This window comes from Haplochromis burtoni, unplaced genomic scaffold (genome assembly GCF_018398535.1).
Source record: "Haplochromis burtoni strain Fernald_Lab_line unplaced genomic scaffold, NCSU_Asbu1 Contig_298, whole genome shotgun sequence".
NCBI lineage: Eukaryota > Metazoa > Chordata > Actinopteri > Cichliformes > Cichlidae > Haplochromis > Haplochromis burtoni.
Window position 1 is genome coordinate 569,738 of NW_024582659.1, and position 20,083 is coordinate 589,820.

A 20,083-nucleotide genomic window follows, 5' to 3' on the forward strand; every position below is an offset into this window, starting at 1 on the left:
AAGACTCGAAAGGACTTGAAATTCAAAGTTTCAGACTTGTGACTTGACTCGGACTTTTACACCAGTGACTTGAGACTCGACTCTGACTTGCCTGACATTACTTGAGACTTGACTTGAGACTTGAGGATAAAGACTTGAGACTTAAGGATAAAGACTTGAGACTTACTTGAGACTTGCAAAACAATGACTTGGTCCCACCTCTGCGATATACAGTGATGTGAAAAAGTATTTGCTCTCTTCCTGATTCCATTTTTGTTTTGTATTTTTGTCATGGTTAAATGTGACAAATTTCAATATTAGACAAAATAACACAAGTCAAGACCAAATGCAGTTTCTAAGTGAAGGTATTTATTATTAAGGGGGAAGATAATTCAAACGTACACGGCCCTGCATGAAAAAATTAAATGGTAAAATGGTAAATGGTCTGTATTTGTATAGCGCTAACACAATCATCCACCCATTCACACACACATTCACACACTGGTGATGGCAAGCTACAAATTACAAATTTGTAAATTACTGCCCACATAAACAATAATAACTGGTTGGGCCATACTTAGCAGCAACAACTGCAATCAAGTTTTTGCTATAACTAGCAATGAGTCTGTTGCAGCCCTGTGGAGGAATTTTGGTCCTCTCATCTTTGCAGAATAGGGTTTTTCTAGCTTAAACCGCCTTTTTAAGGTAATACCACAGCATCTCAACCGGATTTAGGTCAGGACTTTGACTTTGACTAAGCCACTCCAAAGTCATTCAGAGGTGGGTTTCCTCGTGTGTTTTCGATCATTGTCCTGTGGTAGAACCCAAGTCTGCGTCAGGACAGGTCATGAACAGATTACCCACAATTTTGGTAAATTGTGGTAAATTGATGCTTCCATTTTCTTCCAGGTCCTGAAACAGCAAAACAGCCCAAGACCATCACACTACCACCATCATATTTTACTGTTAGTATGATGTTCCAAACACTTTTTCACACCCTTAAAATAAACACCTTCATTTACAAACTGCATTTTGTTTCAGTTGTGTCATTGTCTTCTAATATTTAAATTTGTTTGATGATGTTTAACAACTAAGTGGGACAAGCATACAAAAAAATAGGAATGGGGAAACACTTTTTCACACCACTGTAATTACCAAACCATTTACATTACAGTGATCGCTTACAGGAAAGGGCTATTTATGCATTACTTTTGTAGTTTGCATGCAGCTAATTCACGGATTTACCTTGGAATCATTTGCAAAGGTATGCCCATTATAACCATATTTTTACTTACACTACAATTTGGAGAAAAACCTTTTAGCTCTGACTCGTCAGGGTATGGGCAGGATATCTGGTTCTCAGATTTTTAGTAACCTTTGTGTTTCATGATGGGGTCTCCATAGGTCAGGCTTGTTCTGATGACGATCCATCAAGAAAATTGAGCTCTGGGGAAGTTTTTGGGAAGAATTGAAGGCTTCAAGCCCTTTGAGTCGTGTTGTCCAATACACTGCTGAGCATGTTTTGTTGTGTTGTGTGGTGGGGAGTGACAGCTAACATCAGTTTGTGCTGACTGCTCAAATAGAAAAGCGGTGTATATAAGCCATGTTACATGCTACGTCCATATGATCTTCTGCAGTCTTGATGTGGGTGGCATGGATACCAGGAACCAAGGTTTCCAAGCAAAACATTGTACACTAAAAAGGTGCCTAAAGTTAATACCCTTTATCTTTCAGTCATTTTAATCTTGTGGTTTTTTTATAGATCATAAAAAACACCTTGACTTGCTTCACCTTTTAAATTGCTACTTATATAATAACGTATTCTCTTTTCACAACAATATTTCAATAATTATAACGCACCAACATAATAGCTAGTTTCAACACTTTAGCTGAGAAGGCTCTTTACTTTTATGGAGGTGGAATATCGAATGAAGGACTTTCTAAGTGCTGGTGCACTTTCTGTGTGGAGTTTACATGTTCTCTCTGTGCCTGAGTGGGCTTTCACTGATTTCCTCCCACAGTCCAAAGACATCCATATTAGGGTGGTTCTAAATTGTCTGTAGGTTTGGATTTAAGTGGTAATTGTAGTCTGTCTGTGCGTACTGGCAGCCTGCAATACAACATGTCTATCTAGCAGACAATCATTGTCTCTCATGTTAACTGTTTATGCAGAGCCACTGTATTGTACTGTCCACTACATTTTATACTCTGTAATACTGAGACACTTTGTGGCCATCTGATATCTGCTGCTCATTTATTTATTTTGACTGTATTTAGTAAATCATTTTTGCTCAGTTTTATTGTGAATTTTAGCTATTTTACTTAATAAATCCACTTTCTCCTTCTTGTGGTTGATCCCTTTGGGGGTCATCACAGATCATCTGCCTCCATTTTACCCTATCTCTAACAGCCTTTTCTGTCACACTAAGTTCTGTATATCCTCCTTCACAATATCTTCTCTTGTACTCCTGCCTGGGAGCTTCATATTTCACATTGTTTGGCCAGTATATCCACTATCCCTCCTCTGCACATGTCCAAACCATCTGAGCCTCATCTGTCTAACTTTGTCTCTAAATATCACCTAAGCTATCTCTCTGATATGGTCATTTCTAATCCTGTTCATCCTGGTCACTCTCAACAAAAATAACCATCACTAGAAATACACTGAGTGAATTTATGAAGCCAGCTTTTAAAATAGTTTTTTTTAAAATACTGATGCATTGTATTTTATTATTTTCATTTATATTTTTACACATTGAGCACCTTTAATTAGCTTTTAGCATAACATTCTGTTGGATTTTATTAAGAATTTTGCATTTGGGCCACCTTCATTTTTTAAATTTTATTTTATGTGATTAATTGAGCTCATTTCTTTCTTGCATTTTATTTTTTCCACTTTATTGAAATATTTGTTTTGCTTTGTATTTCTTAGATATGTATTCATTCTGCCTTATTAAAGGTATTTTGTTTTAGGTTATGTTTAATGTCATGCTGACATTGCTCTTTGCTCATATGCTTTTAGTGCTATTTTTTGTTTTGGTTTTTTTTCTGTTCCTTTCTTTTCATATTTCTCACCGTGTTCATTATCTAATAGTTTGCGTGTTGTTTAAATTAACTGATTAGAAAGTTAAAACGAGACATTTGTGTGCGCATGCGCCATGACGAATACAAAAATAAGGAAGTTGATGTAGTTTTTAATAGGTGTAAACAATGCTGTGTTTGTGGCGCCGCTGAGAGCATTCCGAGCTACATGGACACAAGTGTGCTGTTTGTACATACCTCAGATAATGGTGAGAGAAGGAAACGCGCATTATGTGTTCGCGACTGTCTGTTAATGTTTGCTAGCTTTTGATAGCATAACTTCTAAATGGCTAATGTTCTAGCTAATTAGGTAACCAAAGTTCGCTAGCATTAATGCGCACTGGCACACAGTAAAATAATGGCGATTTGCTACGGTAAGTCAGGGTTTGTGAATTTAAGTGATGCTAGTAACTCTGCTTTATGTCGTATTATCGTAGTTCAGTGAATAAGGGAAGTCAATATTGCACACGCACCCCTACCGTCTTATTAGTTACATATGTGTATATTATATTTCCTTTAATTTCTCACAGTGTTTTTTTTTTTTAAAAACCATTCCCCAAATTACTAAAGTTAATTTTTCTTCATTTAAAAAATAAATGAAGAAAAAAAAAGTCATCAAGATTAGTCCCCCTGAAAATAATTTTGTGATTCACTACGACGTTATTGACATAACCCTGAGCTTTCCTGATCACAAATGGCTCTGTGTCGAATCGATGTGACAGCTGTCAGCAAAATAACAAGATGTTTCTGATTGCTCCTGTATACTGTGTTGATATAGCGTCCACAGTTTTTATTTACTGACTTAGTCTTCCTTTTTGGGATCCAAATTAAACACAATACAGGCCTTAAGAGAGATCAGATCACAGGAGTACTCAGATTTCTCTGAGTTCTTCTGGGGTAGGTCAGTGTTGCTGTATTTATTTTGGTTTTTATATTTTCTTTATTTTCTTGAATGGATGCTGCGTCATGAGAAGCAGAATAATCGGTTAAATTGTTTTCATTAACACTGACTTGCTTATTCGCGATGCATAGGAGAAACTGTGTGTGGAATAGAAGCAGTGACCCTCACAAAATTCTCTTGAGTTGTTATCTGCAAGGATTTGTTACTGAAAAGATGGGGGCGGGGGAGTTCCCCTATTCCTTTTCACAAAATCTCTCTTCTATAATAAATACTTTAAATCAAGCTATTCCATGACCTTGCCTGATTTGAATGTTAACCGGTTTATCTGAGGAAGTTATCTGTTCACTGTTTACATGTTCAAGCAGAAGTGGAAATGAAAAGAGCAGATGAGTGTATCCCGGTCACTGGCCTCTCTGTCTTTTTACTGGGATTGCCATTTCAGCGGCATTTCATGGTTCCTATAAAACGTATCTGTGTTGAGAGCATGTATAAGTTTGACGACTGTGATGGATGTTGAGTAATCTTTTCTATTTCTAAATGCTTTGGGCAGTTTTATAAATCAGTGAGCAGAATCCTTTTTTTTTTTTTTCTTTCCCTGTCAATGTTGAGCTTTAGTTGTCAGGTTGTTTTTCTCTGGATAGATCAAAAATAGACGGCTCTCCTTCAGCTCACGACACCGAACGAGATAAATGTAGCCATCTTGGATGATTACCTGTCTGTGCTTCTCTCTCCAAACAGCTTCTATGCCATAATGATGACAACTAGAAGCAACATGCTCACTGCTGGAATATCTAACAATAAGGTCAAATACTCACGGCTGGCTGCTGCTGATGATGGTTACATAGACTTACAGGTGAGAGACTTTGTAGATTGATGACATAATGTTACTAAAACATTTCTCCACCACCAGCAGTGATTTGTTATGAATCGTTAAGTAATGATTCTGTGTAAAAGCTGAGGCCCTCTGTAATTAAAACGACTTTGCAAAAGTTTTAGGCATGATAAATGAAGCTGCTTTCAACAGTAATATCATGAGTAGGTCGTACATAGTTAACTTACAAACAAAGTGGAGTAAACGTGGAAGAAAAATAATCAAATTACTGGGTAGTGTGATCACTGTTTGCATTTAAAAGAGTGCCAGTTCTCTTTGTTATATTGGCATTATTTCTAAATTACTTGCCAGGTAGGTTGTTCCAAGTATCTTGGAAAATGTTCACAGTACTTTGGATTTAGGCAATCCCAGCATCTTTCCATGTAATCTTAGGAAGAATTCATGATTTTGAGATTAGTACTATACAGAGGAGCTTTCCAATTGTCATGGGGCAAGAGATATTTCTTGTTGCTAAACATGGAAGCAAGCTGATCTGGAGATGGGGAAATTCTAATTGCATTAAAGTAGATTAGATTGAGTAGCTGCCTCATGAAATCATATGATATCAATATATTCCGATGTACAAAATTGAAAAGTAACTATATTTTTCCACAATTTCACTTTTCACAGTTCAAGAAACCCCCTCCAAAGATCCCATACAAGGCGATTGCACTGGCAATATTCCTGTTTCTGATTGGCTCTTTACTAATTATCTTTGGGGCCCTTTTTCTGGCAGAAATCATACCGGTTGAGGTGAGTTTGGTTAGTGTGTTTAATATCTGTTCAAAAAAAAATTACATTGATGGAGCCTTTACACCAAAAATAATTTTACTGTAAAGAAATGAAGGACTTTGTCCTTAAACAGAAATGATGTGTGAATTCACAGAAAATGTCATATTGTGCACTTTGTGAAAAAAAAAAAAAAAGAAACGTTGAATAAAAAAAATAGATACTAAAAATTGAAAAATAAAAGTGTATTTGTTACTTGCTCTGGTGAAATGCCATAGGTTATATATTTTGTTATTAAGAAGAGTAAAACTTATGAAAATACAGTTTCAAAGTTTAAGCCTTTAAAATTATCCGCATTTTCCAAAGCCGTCCTGTGGGCCAGATTGGACCCTCTGGTGGGCTTTTCCTGGCCCATGGGCCATACACTGACTTTTCAGTGAAACATATCTACAGCCTTTAGGTTGAAAAACAATTTCCTTGTCTGCTGCCAAAAAACGGTTAGTGTTTACCAAGTCATTTTCTTTTGTTCCTCTTTTCTGAAATCCAACGGTAAGGCTTGTGTCAGGAATACAAGCCCCCAGAAATTCATTTGTGAAGGAACTCCTTCTGTCTGAGCCGCTCCTGTCTTCTTCTGTTTAAAACGTATTTAGAGCTACAGATGGGTGACAAATCAAAGGGAAAACAAAGGTAAATGTTTAGTTTCCAAGACTTAGATTATGTCTCATCCTGGACTAACTACTATTTCTAATGGGGATTGTGATTAAATGTTCTTTTTAGTCTAGGACTATGCTCAAAATGATTATGAAGCAGGCTGAAAGTTAGGTTTTTCACTGCCACATGCTGCCAGAGCAGCTTCAGTGTGCTGTCATGTTATCACTGATATAACAACGCTATGCCTTATTTAGCATGTACAACAAAGACACAAGCCAAACATTTGTGAGAGCGCGAGCAGTGTGTCGGCCAGTGATAAAAGGGTACTACTTCAGTAGTATTGGCTATAAGAGATCAGACCTTCAGATAAGCACAATACTTTATAAATATGCAAGAAAACTGTTCCTGCTAAAATGTGGAAACAACAAGCTTGTTTCACCATTTCAGGAAAAAATGCAGTCGAGTGCAACCAGGCTATGAAAGCACGTGAGGAGGTGATGTGCAATCCAAAATTAAACAAATGACTCACCTGAGCATCACTGGAGCAATTAACTGCACTCATATGACTGGAAGAGTAATCACAATACAACACGACAGATAATAAAACTGAAAGATATTTTATATGTGACAACAATATACAGTTCCTTACAGAGTTGGACTGACAATCTGGTGTTATCTATACTTTTGTTGTTAAAATGTTATGTCTCAAACAAGTACTGAATGCTTTTTATATTTTTAGTTGTGTGTCACACAAACAGTAAATATTGTCAAAAAAATTAAGACGTCTTTGGGGGTGCTATGATTCATTTTGAGGTATACTTTTACCTCCCGGTTACAGATGGGAAGCGTATCTGTAACCGGAAGGTCGCCGGTTCGATCCCCGGGCTCTCTGTCCTGGTCGTTGTGTCCTTGGGCAAGACACTTTACCCTACCGCCTACTGGTGTTGGCCAGAGGGGCCGATGGCGCGATATGGCAGCCTCGCTTCTGTCAGTCTGCCCCAGGGCAGCTGTGGCTACAACCGTAGCTTGCCTTCACCAGTGTATGAATGCGAGAGTGAATGAATAGTGGTATTGTAAAGCGCTTTGGGTGCCTTGAAAAGCGCTATATAAATCCAATCCATTATTATTATTATTACATTTTATTCATGCTGTGTCACTATTGCAGCAAAAATAATGCTGCTGCTCCTGCTGGCACCTTGTGGCAAAAGATTCACACTTCAAATTAGGCAGTCTGTCAACATTGACCAGAACTCATTGGAAAAGAAGGCTGGAATATTCCCTTTACTTTGTATTCACTAATAAATGTTGCTGCCTGCGAGCTGCAATCACAGATACAATGTTCAGTACTTCTTCTATATCAAAAAAATGTAATTATTGCATAATTTCCATTGTGATATATTGTGTGTAATTGTAAGACTATGTTGCCCACCCCAAGATGGAATGCAAGTCAAATAGATATTGTCCTATTTGGGACTTTGATTAGTGTGGTGGGCACCTCTGTCTAACACAAGTTCAGTTTCTCAGAGGAATTCATTAAACCATGAATCGACCCCTTGTGCCCTGTGGATGGGGGCTTTGTTATACTTAAAGATGAGAGTAGGATAGAAATGTTTCTTCAAAGAATAACCATGATTACTGAGACCAGCTTTGTATCGATCCTTTACGTGGAAATGCTAGAGAAATGCAACCGCATGCCCTCGCTGTAAGGGTCAAATCATCACCTCTCTCTGCATGTTACTTTATGTTCGTGTTTCTTCTGCAGCTTCCCTAAGATTTATGTATCCAGAAAATGTTTTCTACATCATTTGAAGGGCATCATCTATAATGCATTTCGGTGTTTGAAGAATAGTTTGTAGCAGTTTTGGAAATATGTGTTTCCTTTCTTACTGACAGTTGAAAAACTACCCCATTCTCATTTGAAGGTGGAGTCTCCAGCTGGTTAGCTTTGTTTACCTGCTTAGTTGAACGATAACAGGGTGTGCTTGCCAAGATATGAAACTCATTAATGAGCATCTTAAATCCACACATAATCTGAAATGAATCAAAACCTAAAATGACAAGTTGGATTTAATTGGGACTCACGTGCCACAGTATTTCTGTCTGTTTCTATGTTGTCTTTGGACAGAGCAAGAATCACTATTTGCCTGGTTTTTTTTTTTTTTTTTTTTTATATAGCTACTGTCTGTATTTATATGCTTAGCATACAGCCATTTGTGTGATATTATTCTAAAGATGTAACTCTGACAAAAGAGAACAAATAGTCTTAAACCACTCCTCATTTCTTTGTGTTTTGAGGGCAAAATGGGAAATGAGTATAGCGATTTATGGAAACGTACAGTATATAGGGCAGAAACAGTTGGTAGAATTGTATTGAGCTTGTAAGTCACTGTTTGGTATGACCACCTTTATTCTTCAACACAGCCCAAACCCTCTGAGGCAAGCTTTCTTGCAATTTCTTTAAGTAGTCTTCAGGAACAGTTCTTTAAGGACATTCAGAGCTCTTCTTTGGATGTTTGCTGCCTTTTGTTCCATTCTCTGTCAAGATGATCCCACACTGCAATGTTGAGGTGCAGGCTTTAGGGAGGCCAGTCAATGACTTTCAGTGTCACATTATGTGTTTTTCTGCCTCAGCCTTTTCTTCCTGTTTCCCTTCCTCAAGAATGGCTTCTTGGCAGCTACCCTTGTACAGAGACCATTTCTGATGAAGCTTTGGTGAACAGGTGATGGATCAACTGAAAGGCCAGATGCATCTCTTAGGCCATGTGCCAGGTCTTTGCTGGGAACCCCCCCCCCCTATTTCTTAAGGACAATACGTTCAGAGACCGATCATCTGTTGTAGATGTTTCTTTGTTTGTTTGTTTTTGTCAGGCCTGTGCTGCTTTTATCCTCCTTCTTGTCTAGTTTCTTCAAATGCCTTTAAGCACACACTGCATAGCATGTGGAGATACCCCAAGTTATTGGCTAGCTCTTTGGGAATAATATAAAATACTATTATACACTTTTAAAATGTGTTATCTTTGATATTTTTTGACTCATATGAAGTAAGTTGCTAGGTACTAGTAACAAAGGACCTAAAGATACAGTTTGACTGGTTGTTTACGAAGTTGTCTGTTATGTGTAGCCTTTCCATTCCTTGAGTTAGATGTTATCTGCCTGACTACTTGTTAACAGAAATATCTCAAATATCTAATCAACTCAGTATATCTAAAGCAACTCAGTGCACTTAGCCTTCAACTTAGAGAATGGTCCAAAAAAAGAGAGCATATCCAGTGAGCATCAGCTGATAAATTTGCAGCAACTGTGTGATGCTGGCATTGTCAGTATGGACCAAAATCTCTAGAAGTGTTCTAGAGACTAGACCACAGACTCCTGTACCTTGATGAATCCATGCCAAAAATAGATAAGACAGTTCTGAAGGCATAAAGGGTTCCAGCCTGATTTGCTGACAAGAATAAGTAAACAAGACGGTCAACAGGGGCGATTTTAGCCCATTTCAAAATGGGTACAAGGTCAGGAAGAACCAGGTAAAAAAAAACAGACAGGGAATAGTGACAGGCAAAACAGAAACTGTTAAACTGCTTGAGAGAGTTGATCACCAAAAAGTGATAGACAGATTTGCCAACCTCAAGGTGAGGCGACATAGTTTAAAATAAAATAAAAAATCTGCAGAGCCATATTAGTGCAGTAAAGATCTTTTCATACATTGTATACATTGTACCATAGGCAAAGTTGCCTCCATTTTTATAATTTTATTTATCAATATTTTGTACATTTCAAGGACTCTATTTTTGGAGTGTATTTTTATATATCTGTATTATATTATACATACACATTAAAAGGGAATCTCTGTCCAAAAAATGCACTCGGTTAACTTCTTACTCACTATGATCATAATCATCATTTTCCCCCAGTAATTAAGGTTAGGATATGTATTTTTTTTATTCCAATCCATCCTTCATTTGCAGCATTTAAATAACCTTTATCAGATTTGATGGTTTTGTTACTGACTTTTCAAAATATGTGTTTTGCTTTTCTTTCACAAATGTGGGGATTAAATTGTTTTAAAATGTACAAAGCAGTAATGTCATGTATTAAGATGAGGACCCAGGCACAGAGAGACTTGATGAATTTAAGAATCTTATGATTTAATAAAGAAATTTGCAGACTTGCACAGAGATGGTAAAATTATGATGACTGATAATGGAGACGAAGACAACAGACGATGAGGACAGGGAGGAACAGGGGTTTAAATGCACCAAGGAGACAGTCAGAGGGAACTCGGGACAACTGGAGACATTTAAGGATGCAGGGACTGACAGAGACGGGGAAGACGTCTCATCGTGACGAGTAAAGTTTATCTTGCCTGGCTGGGCAGCTCTCTGGGTGCTCAGCACCCCCAAAGCTCTGATCCTAGAATCACCCCTGACGGTCAATCTGCCAGATATTCTTGTTATACATGACTGTTTTTGGTACTATAAAGACACTTCTGTCTGCACTAATAAAGCACTGTTGGTATTACCCAGCCCTACTTTTGACACACAGTTGGAGAGCCAACAAAAAATCCAAACTTTCATCCTGAGCAGCAATTAAAACACCCCTGCTGCTGTTACTCTTGTTCTTAAATAGCTATAATTGAACAGCTGTCCTGAGATTTTATAGTCCTCCTGTCAGATTTGTGCTATGCTCTTGCTTTTACTGGTCTCAGTGCTTTTATGTGTTTCTGAATATAACTAATGATTTTGATATTTTATAGCTTGGAGTTTAAACTTCAGTGGAACCCCTCCTTTGGGGTTTTTGCTTCCTAAATCCATGACACTGAGGAGATAACTCAGCCTACACATATTCGCATTATCAGTGGGAGGGTAATGTGAATTTTTTTATACCTACTCTGCAGATGGTATTTGCAGAAAATTTGATCTGACGTGAAGGCAGCATCAGAGTATATGAGTCTGTTGTACTTGCTAGTTATCCCACACAAGTTAAAATAGCATATCTAATACTAGGAGATTATCCAAGTTTCAAGCGATAGATACTACAGCAATAGAAATCAGACAGGTTTGTTTGCAAGAGGCTGCATGGGTTTGGGGCTAAAATAATGTTTGATCTTTGTTGTGTGTGTGTGTGTGTGTGTGTGTTTGTGTGTGTGTGTGTGTGTGTGTGTGTTAGATAACAGTTGTTATACAACTGGAACCATGTCAAGGGCTTCAGTGAACATTGTGTTGGGAACCTTTGACTCAGCCTAGTCAACCATTGTAGTGGCAAAAAAATAAATTAACCAAGGGAAAAGAAGTTGAAGGAACGCAGCCAATTTAGGCAATAAATTCCTATTTATTTATTTTTGAAGAGTCAAGGGTCAGTTCACCCAAATTAATGCAAAGAGACTGAAATTAAAGATCTTTTTTTTCACTTCCTGATCTTCTGGGACTTTTGTATTCTTTGCCTGTTCTTCCTTAATGATTGGAGCTTGCTCACTTCTCATGGTGGTGGCTCAGTTATCATGTGGCCTAAATATAGGGCCACTGTCATGCCAACTGAGCCATCTCGTTTGGCAGGTGAGGAGAAGTCTCCTGCTGACATCCATCAGAAAAGGTGCTGTAAGTGGACACTTTACAAGACAGATAAATAGAACATTTCAGAAGCTTAATACAGACAAATGATCGACATTACCGCAGCCCAGTCCCTGTCTTTTAAAAAAAAAAAAAAAGAAGAAGAAGAAAAAACTGGTTGAGGGTTACAGTGACTCTGAGCACAAGACTGCCATCTGGTGGTAAAATTAAACAAATTAAACATGTCTTTGGTGTTGATGGCCTTTGCCTCCTGGTTGTTAGATGCCATGCATATGAAATGACTTATCATTTACATGAAATCTGATGTCAGACTATGAAGTCATTATGGCTGCATGCCTCATCAGCATAGAGTGTGTTCATGTAATGCTGACAGGCAGTGTTGAGGTAAGTATGTTAAAGCATGATGGAGAACATTAGTCTTTAATGACTTCCTCTTGCATTCTACTACTAAATGCAATATTTGGTATTCAGTATGTATGAAGTCTATCTAAACTTGGTTACAGAATGTAATAATGTGAGCATTAACGAGTATTTATTTAGGTAACTAACTGAAATCATAGTGTGTAAATTCCTTCTGATTACCAGATTTTCTTTATTTTTTTTCTTGATGTTTTTAGCATCCCGACCGCACTATTCCTGTCATCATCATAGGGATACTCGTTTTTCTTCCGGGATTTTACCATTTGAGAATCGCCTACTATGCTGCAAAGGGTTACCGGGGTTACTCCTATGATGACATCCCAGACTTTGGCGACTGAACCAAATACCATCCAATCATCCCCTATTTTTCCTCATTGTGTATCTTGGTGCCTGCTGTTTTCTGACTGAATGTATGTATCAAAGAGTAAAACCATATAATTTTAGGATAGATATCTGTATTTGTCTGGGTGGGCTTACTGAAAGATTTATTGTTTGTGTGTGTGTGTGTGTGTGTGTGTGTGTGTGTGTGTGTGTGTGTGTGTGTGTGTGTGTGTGTGTTTTGTTTTTTCTCTTCTCCTAACTTTCTTCCTAAAATGTGGCTTGTGTGTTCACATATCTGCCAAAGCTTTACAGAAGTTAGAGACTTTACATATATATGCAGCTTTATTAATATTAAAACACTCAGTGACTGGTGGATATCAGTCCATCTGCTTACCTGAAACAGCACATCAATGTTTTTGCTGTTACGCACCTCACTACATACATTAAGAAATGATCAGTGAGTATAGATTTTGACAGATGCCTTTAATTTACTATTCCTAGAGTGCACGACTGAGAATCGGTGTGATTATTGTATAGTACTTTAATGATGTACAAATAGGCATCTTGTATTTTAAATTTGTGGCTTCATAATGTGTTACATCGTAAAAGACGATGGGAACTTGCATGTCTCCTAAAGATTGTATTTGTATTGCTATCAAGATTTATTACTTTAACGATGTTAAGTATATTTTTTAACCAAAAAGTATCACTTCCCTTAAAAAGTATTGCCTTTTGTCTACATTTGCTTGGTTTTGAATATTTACCAAAATGTTATTTTGCATACACTTGCTGGAGTTAAAAATATTAACAACAATAAAAATGAAACTACAAATCTACAAAAAAGTTTGATGTTTTTTGTTTTTTTTATCCTTTGTGATTGTTGGGTACAGCTGGATTACATCCTCTGCAAAGTCTTTTTTTTTTTTTTTAGATATGCTTTTGATGTCAGACTGCATGAATCAAAACTTGAGTGTTTAGCAAAGAATCATGACTCACTTTAATAAATAATCTGTGTTAACATGTGTCTATATCAAAAAGCGAAAGACAGGGATCAAAAAAGCAATTTTAGGAAAAACTTTCACTAAGTTTAAAAAAAAAAAACCCAAACGTCTGTCCTTTGTCTAAGAAGTACATCTGTTCTCCCCGTTTGGCCACCAACATCAGGTAAAGGACACCCTCTTGTGGTTACCGCTAAGCTGGATGCCATCAAGGGATTAAGGGCTAAAAAAAAATCTCCTTTCATCCTCTGCCTGCACAAACAAACACAGTTATTAAATCAGCATTGGCTCAAACATCCAGGGGCTTATAGGACTGTGGTCTGTCAGTTTACTTTGTTTTGCTTTGAGCCATTTGAACATAACAAGGAAACAGGAGCAAGCAGCGGAGGGAGGAAGGAAAGAAGGGAGGGGGGAGGTTGGACTCGGGCAGGAAGAGCACAGTACGTCGATCCCTCGCTGTCACCTGTAAGTGAAATGAACACCTGTTGCCGGTGGGCTTTTAAAAGGAAAACGCTCAAATTTCAGGTAGTTTGCAACGCTACAAAGGAATAAGGCCCGTTTTTAGTTTTTCAGCCACTGACCCGGTGTCTACAAACTCGGGCACAAGTTGGACTAATACTCGAGAAGGATGTGTTTTTAAAAGCAAAATCTGCCAGCGGCTGAAACGGAGCTACAGGTAAGATAAGTAAGAAAAAATAGAAGATGTTAATGATTTTGAAAGTGTGTCTGACTTCCAGCAGCTTTAAAAAGATGAGAAATTAATGCTCGGAGCTCAAACTGTGGAGTGCCAAGTTCCCTCTCAATCCTCTGAACTGTGGCATGCATTTAAACGTCAGTAATGAAGTTTCTATGGGGGGGGGATTTTCATTCTAATGCGCAATATGAAACTGACAGAAACTCAGGAACAGCCATTTGCCATGAGTAATTTAAACGTCCCAATGCAAACTTAAGTCTGTTTTCTATTGTTTACATTATTTATTTGTATGTTGTTTTTCCTTTATGGCTGTTGCTTTAATTGAGAATGACAACCTTTAGATTATTAAAGAATTTGGAGTCACGTTATTAGAGAAAAACAGGGCTAAGATATTGGCTGTTAGAGCGTGAGTAGATAAACACCGTACATTCACAAGGAGGGGATTTTATGCCGCATATGGATACAACTTTCACAAGCAGCAGTGCAATATGTAGAGCCAGAACCAGCATATAAGAGCTCATATTTTTCTGCTATTGTCTTATATTGAACCCACCGTCTATCTTTATTTCACCACTTATGGAAGAAATGGTCTCATAACTTTCCGAGACAAGCATCATTTAATGGTTTGAAATTCTATTCTTGGTTTGAATTGAGGTTGCTGATGTGCCAGATGGGTGCAGTTTCCCGTTATATATTATTTTCCATAAAGTTTATATCATCAGAGGGAGCAGAGTGGCAATTAATTCAGCAGGACTTGGTGGCACCTGAATAGTACATATGCAATAAACACTTCAGATCTGACACCTAAAGTGGATTGAAGTAGATCATTATCTACAAAACTATTTCATTCCCAGTGGGTTTTTTTTTTTTTAAGCTTCTGCGTTCCAGTGAGCCCAGTACTGATACTGGAGAAAAACCGACAACAGTGTAAATAAAAAAAGGCATTCTTTAGGTTGAATAACATACAAAACATCTATGCAAGGTGGTTTCTTCAGTGTAATACACCTGTGGAAACCATCAACTGCTCAGTGTTTGAAATTCTAGTTAAAAGTGCAATGCACCACAATACAATGGCCCTTTAAAAAAGGAAAACGTAATGTATTAGTGTATCCCTTTACAAAACAGACAGCTGGGACTACATGAACAAAAATCTAATCTACTATGTGTTTATGCATTTAAATTTTGTAAATACAATAGTGTTATGATTCAAATGTTGCTAAGTCATGATTGGTCCCTTATTGTCACCTGTTAACAAACTCAGCCCCTCCCACTTTAAACCACAGAGAAGAGCAAAGGCAGACAGAAAGAAAGGAAACGTACAAGCCCCTACTATGGTGAAATACCCAAAACGTGTGTAACTTTGGATGAAAATTGTGTACAATGTTTAGGATAAAGCTGAATTTAAAAAGAAAAAAAGTGTTTCAGGAATTTAAAGCAGAGCTGTTGTGATCATTTCCAACTTGATATTTTTATTCTTGACTCTGCTGAGTTTCTTTGCACGATTCTTGCTTCAAAGTACTAATTCACTGTGGGAAACAAGCAGTTTCAGTTCCTCTCCCTTTAAGGCCACTCTCCCTTAAAGCAAACAGTAGATTTTGAACAGAAGCATTTAGAGCAGTCTGAATCCTTAGATTTGGACTCACAATCATTTGTACATATGCTCACCTCATTTGAAACATTTGGCCTTGTATATTATGAGCAAACACTGCCCTAATGTTTGAATTTCATCTGATTTTAAACCTTGAGTTGAATGAAAGCAATGCTTTCATGTCTCTTTTTTTAGACATGAAGACCTTAACTTGACACCAATGATTTAGACTTTCATGCAGAGTTTATCCCTTTCATTTGGAATGACAACAGCCTCTCCAAGCCCAAAGATTAAACACTTTGTCATAAAATCTTTTCCCTAACAACCACAGAGCTTTGAATGATTTCAGCAGTGGCCAGTCATGTTGCACGAGCTTTGGAGAAAGGTGCATTTGACAGTGCAGAGCAGCAGACAGACAGCAGATGATACCTTGTGTTATTTGATTCAGATGTCAAGACTCTGTGGTTATCAACAAAACACAGACAGTAGCATGCATAACAGCAGAGAAATGACAAATACTTGCTCAAAATTGGACCATTAGTTTACAGAGAACTGCATTATCTGAAATGTTTGGTAGCATTGTTAATATAGATGGTAGTTGACAGTGAATTTGGATTTATAACAATTTATTTATGGCTTGAAAGACAACATTTATGACTTCAGCTTAACCTGGAACTTGCGGCTCTTGATTTGGGACTCAGCTCTGTAACCTTTAGATGATGGATTAAATGAAGTAAAGATTGTGGCATTCACCTGGATTCACAGAACGGCTTCTGAGCAGAGAGATGCAATACCCACACTGCAAAAAAAAAAAAAAACCTCTTTATTTTTCCAGTTTTCTCTCTCAATTCGAATGCCCTATTTTCGCTTAAGTGCACATCAAACCAAGCTACACAGAGAGGTTCCTATTGTGATGGAAAGTGTGTGTTTGACTTTGAAAATGGGCTTTTTCTAACCCATGTGCAAGCCATGAAAAAATACAATGTAGACTTACAGGGTGGGTTAGAGCAGGTTGATTGCCAATGCGCAGTATTTATGAACTCTGAGAGGGAGCTGACAGTCAGCACTCATGACATGACAGCTCACATTTGCAAAATTGTCAGTAATGAAATCAGCACATGGTCTTGGGATGGGTCCACGAGTCATGGGAGCTTCCTGTGGTGCCTGGCACCAGTGGATTGGCCGGAGTTCCCTAGGGCTTTTGTTGTCTGGCCACATCTGTGCTTAAGCCATGGGACCTTTGGGGCTAGTGGAGGGCACTGCTACCTGGGAAGCTGCGGAGACAAGGGTGTGTGGTTGGCTTGCATTAATGTTTTGGTGCATGCTACGTGTCAAAGAAGTATCCATGTGAATGCCAGTGCACAGGAATACCACTGCAGAATATTGCACTGTAACAAGATGATGTCATTTTAATGTTGTGGCTGATTTGTGTATATGCAAACTCAGTAGGAAGCCAGAACTGTGGGACTTCAAAAACCTACTTATTTTAGATCAAATGTTAAAAAGTACTTTTAACGTAAATCCGAACTCTTTTGGGAATAATTAAAGTTATATAGCTTTTTTAAAAGTTGTGTGAATACTATATTTTTTTTCAACTAGTTTGAGACCAAACCACGCAAAGTACTAAAAAAGAAATACTCTAGAGAGTTGGAAAATTTCGAGTCAGCGTTTCTTATTTCAGCTCACAAGTCTTTAAGGAGGGAAGTAAAAAATCTGGTTTTATAGTAGTCCACTACAAAGCAGGACCATCGGTTGACATTTTTGGCTTTTTAGTTTATTAAGCTAAGCTGCTATTGAATTGATGACTTTGGCAAAGTATGACTTTTCCTGTTCTGCCACCATCAGGTTATCATAGTAGTACAGTACTTTGGTATAGGGGATGGCGTGTATGTGTGTGTGTGTGTGTATATATATATATATATATATATATATATATACACTCAAATACATATTAGGGGTGCAACGATACACAAAATTCACGGTTCAGTTTGGTTCGATACTTTGGTGTCACGGTTCGATATTTTTTCGATACAAAAAAAATGTTCATGCTTTTTTAATTTGTCATTTATTAAAATCACAAATAAATATTTTAACTCAAAAGTGCAGTTTTTAAATTTAAACAACAAATGCTGAAGTAATAAAAAAAAAAATCTATCTGATCGAGGAATCACTCATCTTTGGAAAAGAGAGTTTATTACAGAGAAATGGCTCTTTCCAAAATAAAAGCTATACTATACGCTTCTTCTGGGCTATATTCTCAGCAGCATATTAAACATATCAGGTCCCCATAAGGAGGATCATGTGCTAACGGCTGTCTAAATGACTCGGGTAAAGTTTGTAGCATGCGTGCTTGTTGTTTTTGTCTGCTTCCACTTGTCTTTGCACTAGGATGATGTCGGATATTCATTGTGTTCCCACTAGTGCTGTCAGCGTTAATCTGAAATGACGTTAAGGCCACAACACGGCAAATCTCCGTTAACGAGCTACCGTGGATCTCCCAGTGCATGGGGCTGGACGGCCAACACCTTAACGAGCTAACTGCGCTAACACAGTAATTCCCACCCATGTAATTGAGCATTGCGTGGCACATCCGAGATACTGTTTTACTTTTGTCCATGACACGCCTACCTTCAGGGTCATACTTCACATAAAGACCAAACTAGTTCCAAAGGCCAGATCTGAATGAGGGTGGGGGAGGTTCAATTTGCCATGTTGCAACGAGCTTAGCTTCTGTCTTGCTAGCTTGTGCTGCGCTCAGTGAATCTGCGCTAGACAGTGCAGCCTAGGTGGAGTAGTCGAACGCAGATCCACTGAGCTCTCAACACAGACAGCATCGTCAGAAGAAAAGTTGATAAAATAAATTAAAATTTTAGTATTGTTCTATACATATGCATACATATCGATACATAACCGAAAGCACTGTATCGACCGGTTCAATATCAATACCAGTATCGTATATATGTATGTATGTGTATGATAGCTTTGCCATTGTGAGACTATGCCATCATGCTATTATTAATTAACCGATGTACCTAACTGTTAGTATTACGATGACTACACATTCTTGGGCTTGCTCAGATTTAAATCCACATACACTCTACCATAACAGCAACCTTGGAAATTCTCTGCGTGTCACGCTGTGTGAGCACACTTTGAAAACTCTTCAAATATGTGATGAATACCTGATGTTAAAGTATGTGTTGTATTCATCTCAGTTGGAGGCTGTTCGGTGCCCTGAGCTTTAAAGTGTTGATGGACGTGTATCACATGTGATTCACAGCGCAAGCTTTGCTTTGGATTACTGTCTTCACTGTGTTTCCCTCACAGTTGCACTATAATCTGTTTAAATCCAAATCCAACCCCTATGGAGGCCTTTTAGTGCGATTCGGGACCATGCCTGAAGTTTGAGTTCTGCAGCGCTATAGGAATTTAATATTTATAGTCATGCCTTTGGATTAATGATTTTGTTTGTCCAAAGCTGAAGCACCATTTTCTGTTAAACGCTGTTGTTTACCTCTTTAGGTCACAGCAAATGAGCAATTTGACTTCTTTCCCCTTTCTACTTGCACTCTGGTCAGAGGCTAATGTCCAATTTACTGTAGCTTGCTGGCAGATACAAACAGCCTTGAACAGTTCTAACCCACAAAACAAATACCCTTGGTTTCATATTCTCTAACGGATGCAGCACCTGTTGTTTTCCAAATCGATACCAGTGCTATTGTAACAGACATATTTTGAAAATAGGCCCAAACAAGCAGGGACCACAGCAAAATGCATGGATGAGAAACAGAATGAAAACATTTAGGCAAGAGGAGCTCCTTTATCTTTAAGTTTTAATTGTGGTAGGTAAAAGGAGAGCTGGCTGCTGATAAATCTGTGACTGTGCCCTCTGTGATGATTAATCAGCTGCTCCCCATTTCTTTCCTTATGTAGATTAAAATGGCAACAACGCAGAATTTCAGCAGCAGCATGCCTGTCACTGACTTTTCTATTTCTGCCAGCTGATAAATCTATGCGAGACAGGGCGCTTTCTTTTGTGAGCTACTGGCTCATTTAGTATAGCTTTATACATTTTCCAGAGTGCTGTGCTGTCACCGTGCTTGTGTTTATGTGCATCCTTTCAGTGTCAGAGGAAGGGATAATACGTCTGTGGGAAATGTCTAGAGACCATCTGTGTTACCATGGCTGAGAGCTTCACCTGTGCGGCCCGCTTTGTTTGGCATCTCTCTGAATTTTTGGTTCAAATTTAATGATGGAAAATGTCCTGCAGTTGATTTTTTGCC

The 20,083-nt window shown here is 38.0% G+C and overlaps 2 protein-coding genes across 2 annotated transcripts in view; both read left to right on the forward strand.

The window, feature by feature from the left end:
• Positions 1-3,141: 3,141 nt before the first annotated feature.
• Positions 3,142-12,698, forward strand: LOC102309364 (transmembrane protein 230). The gene is made up of 4 exons (XM_005941373.3): positions 3,142-3,269; positions 4,700-4,814; positions 5,463-5,585; positions 12,397-12,698. The coding sequence occupies exons 2-4, from the start codon at positions 4,713-4,715 to the stop codon at positions 12,535-12,537; spliced, it is 366 nt and encodes a 121-aa protein (XP_005941435.1). The 5' UTR covers positions 3,142-3,269; positions 4,700-4,712; the 3' UTR covers positions 12,538-12,698.
• A 761-nt stretch (positions 12,699-13,459) lies between these two features.
• igsf9a (immunoglobulin superfamily, member 9a) overlaps positions 13,460-20,083 on the forward strand; it is a 93,045-nt gene continuing 86,421 nt past the window's right edge. Inside the window, exon 1 of the mRNA XM_005941374.2 lies at positions 13,460-14,194. The gene's annotated coding sequence lies outside the window, so the exon portion shown is untranslated. The remainder of the gene's footprint in view (positions 14,195-20,083) is intronic.

Coding starts and splice junctions, on each gene's coding strand:
- LOC102309364 (XM_005941373.3), top strand. CDS start 4,713: ATGATGACAACTAGAAGCAACATGCTCACTGCTGGAATATCTAACAAT. Junction 4,815..5,462: donor ATGGTTACATAGACTTACAG/GTGAGAGACTTT, acceptor CACTTTTCACAG/TTCAAGAAACCCCCTCCAAA. Junction 5,586..12,396: donor CAGAAATCATACCGGTTGAG/GTGAGTTTGGTT, acceptor TGATGTTTTTAG/CATCCCGACCGCACTATTCC.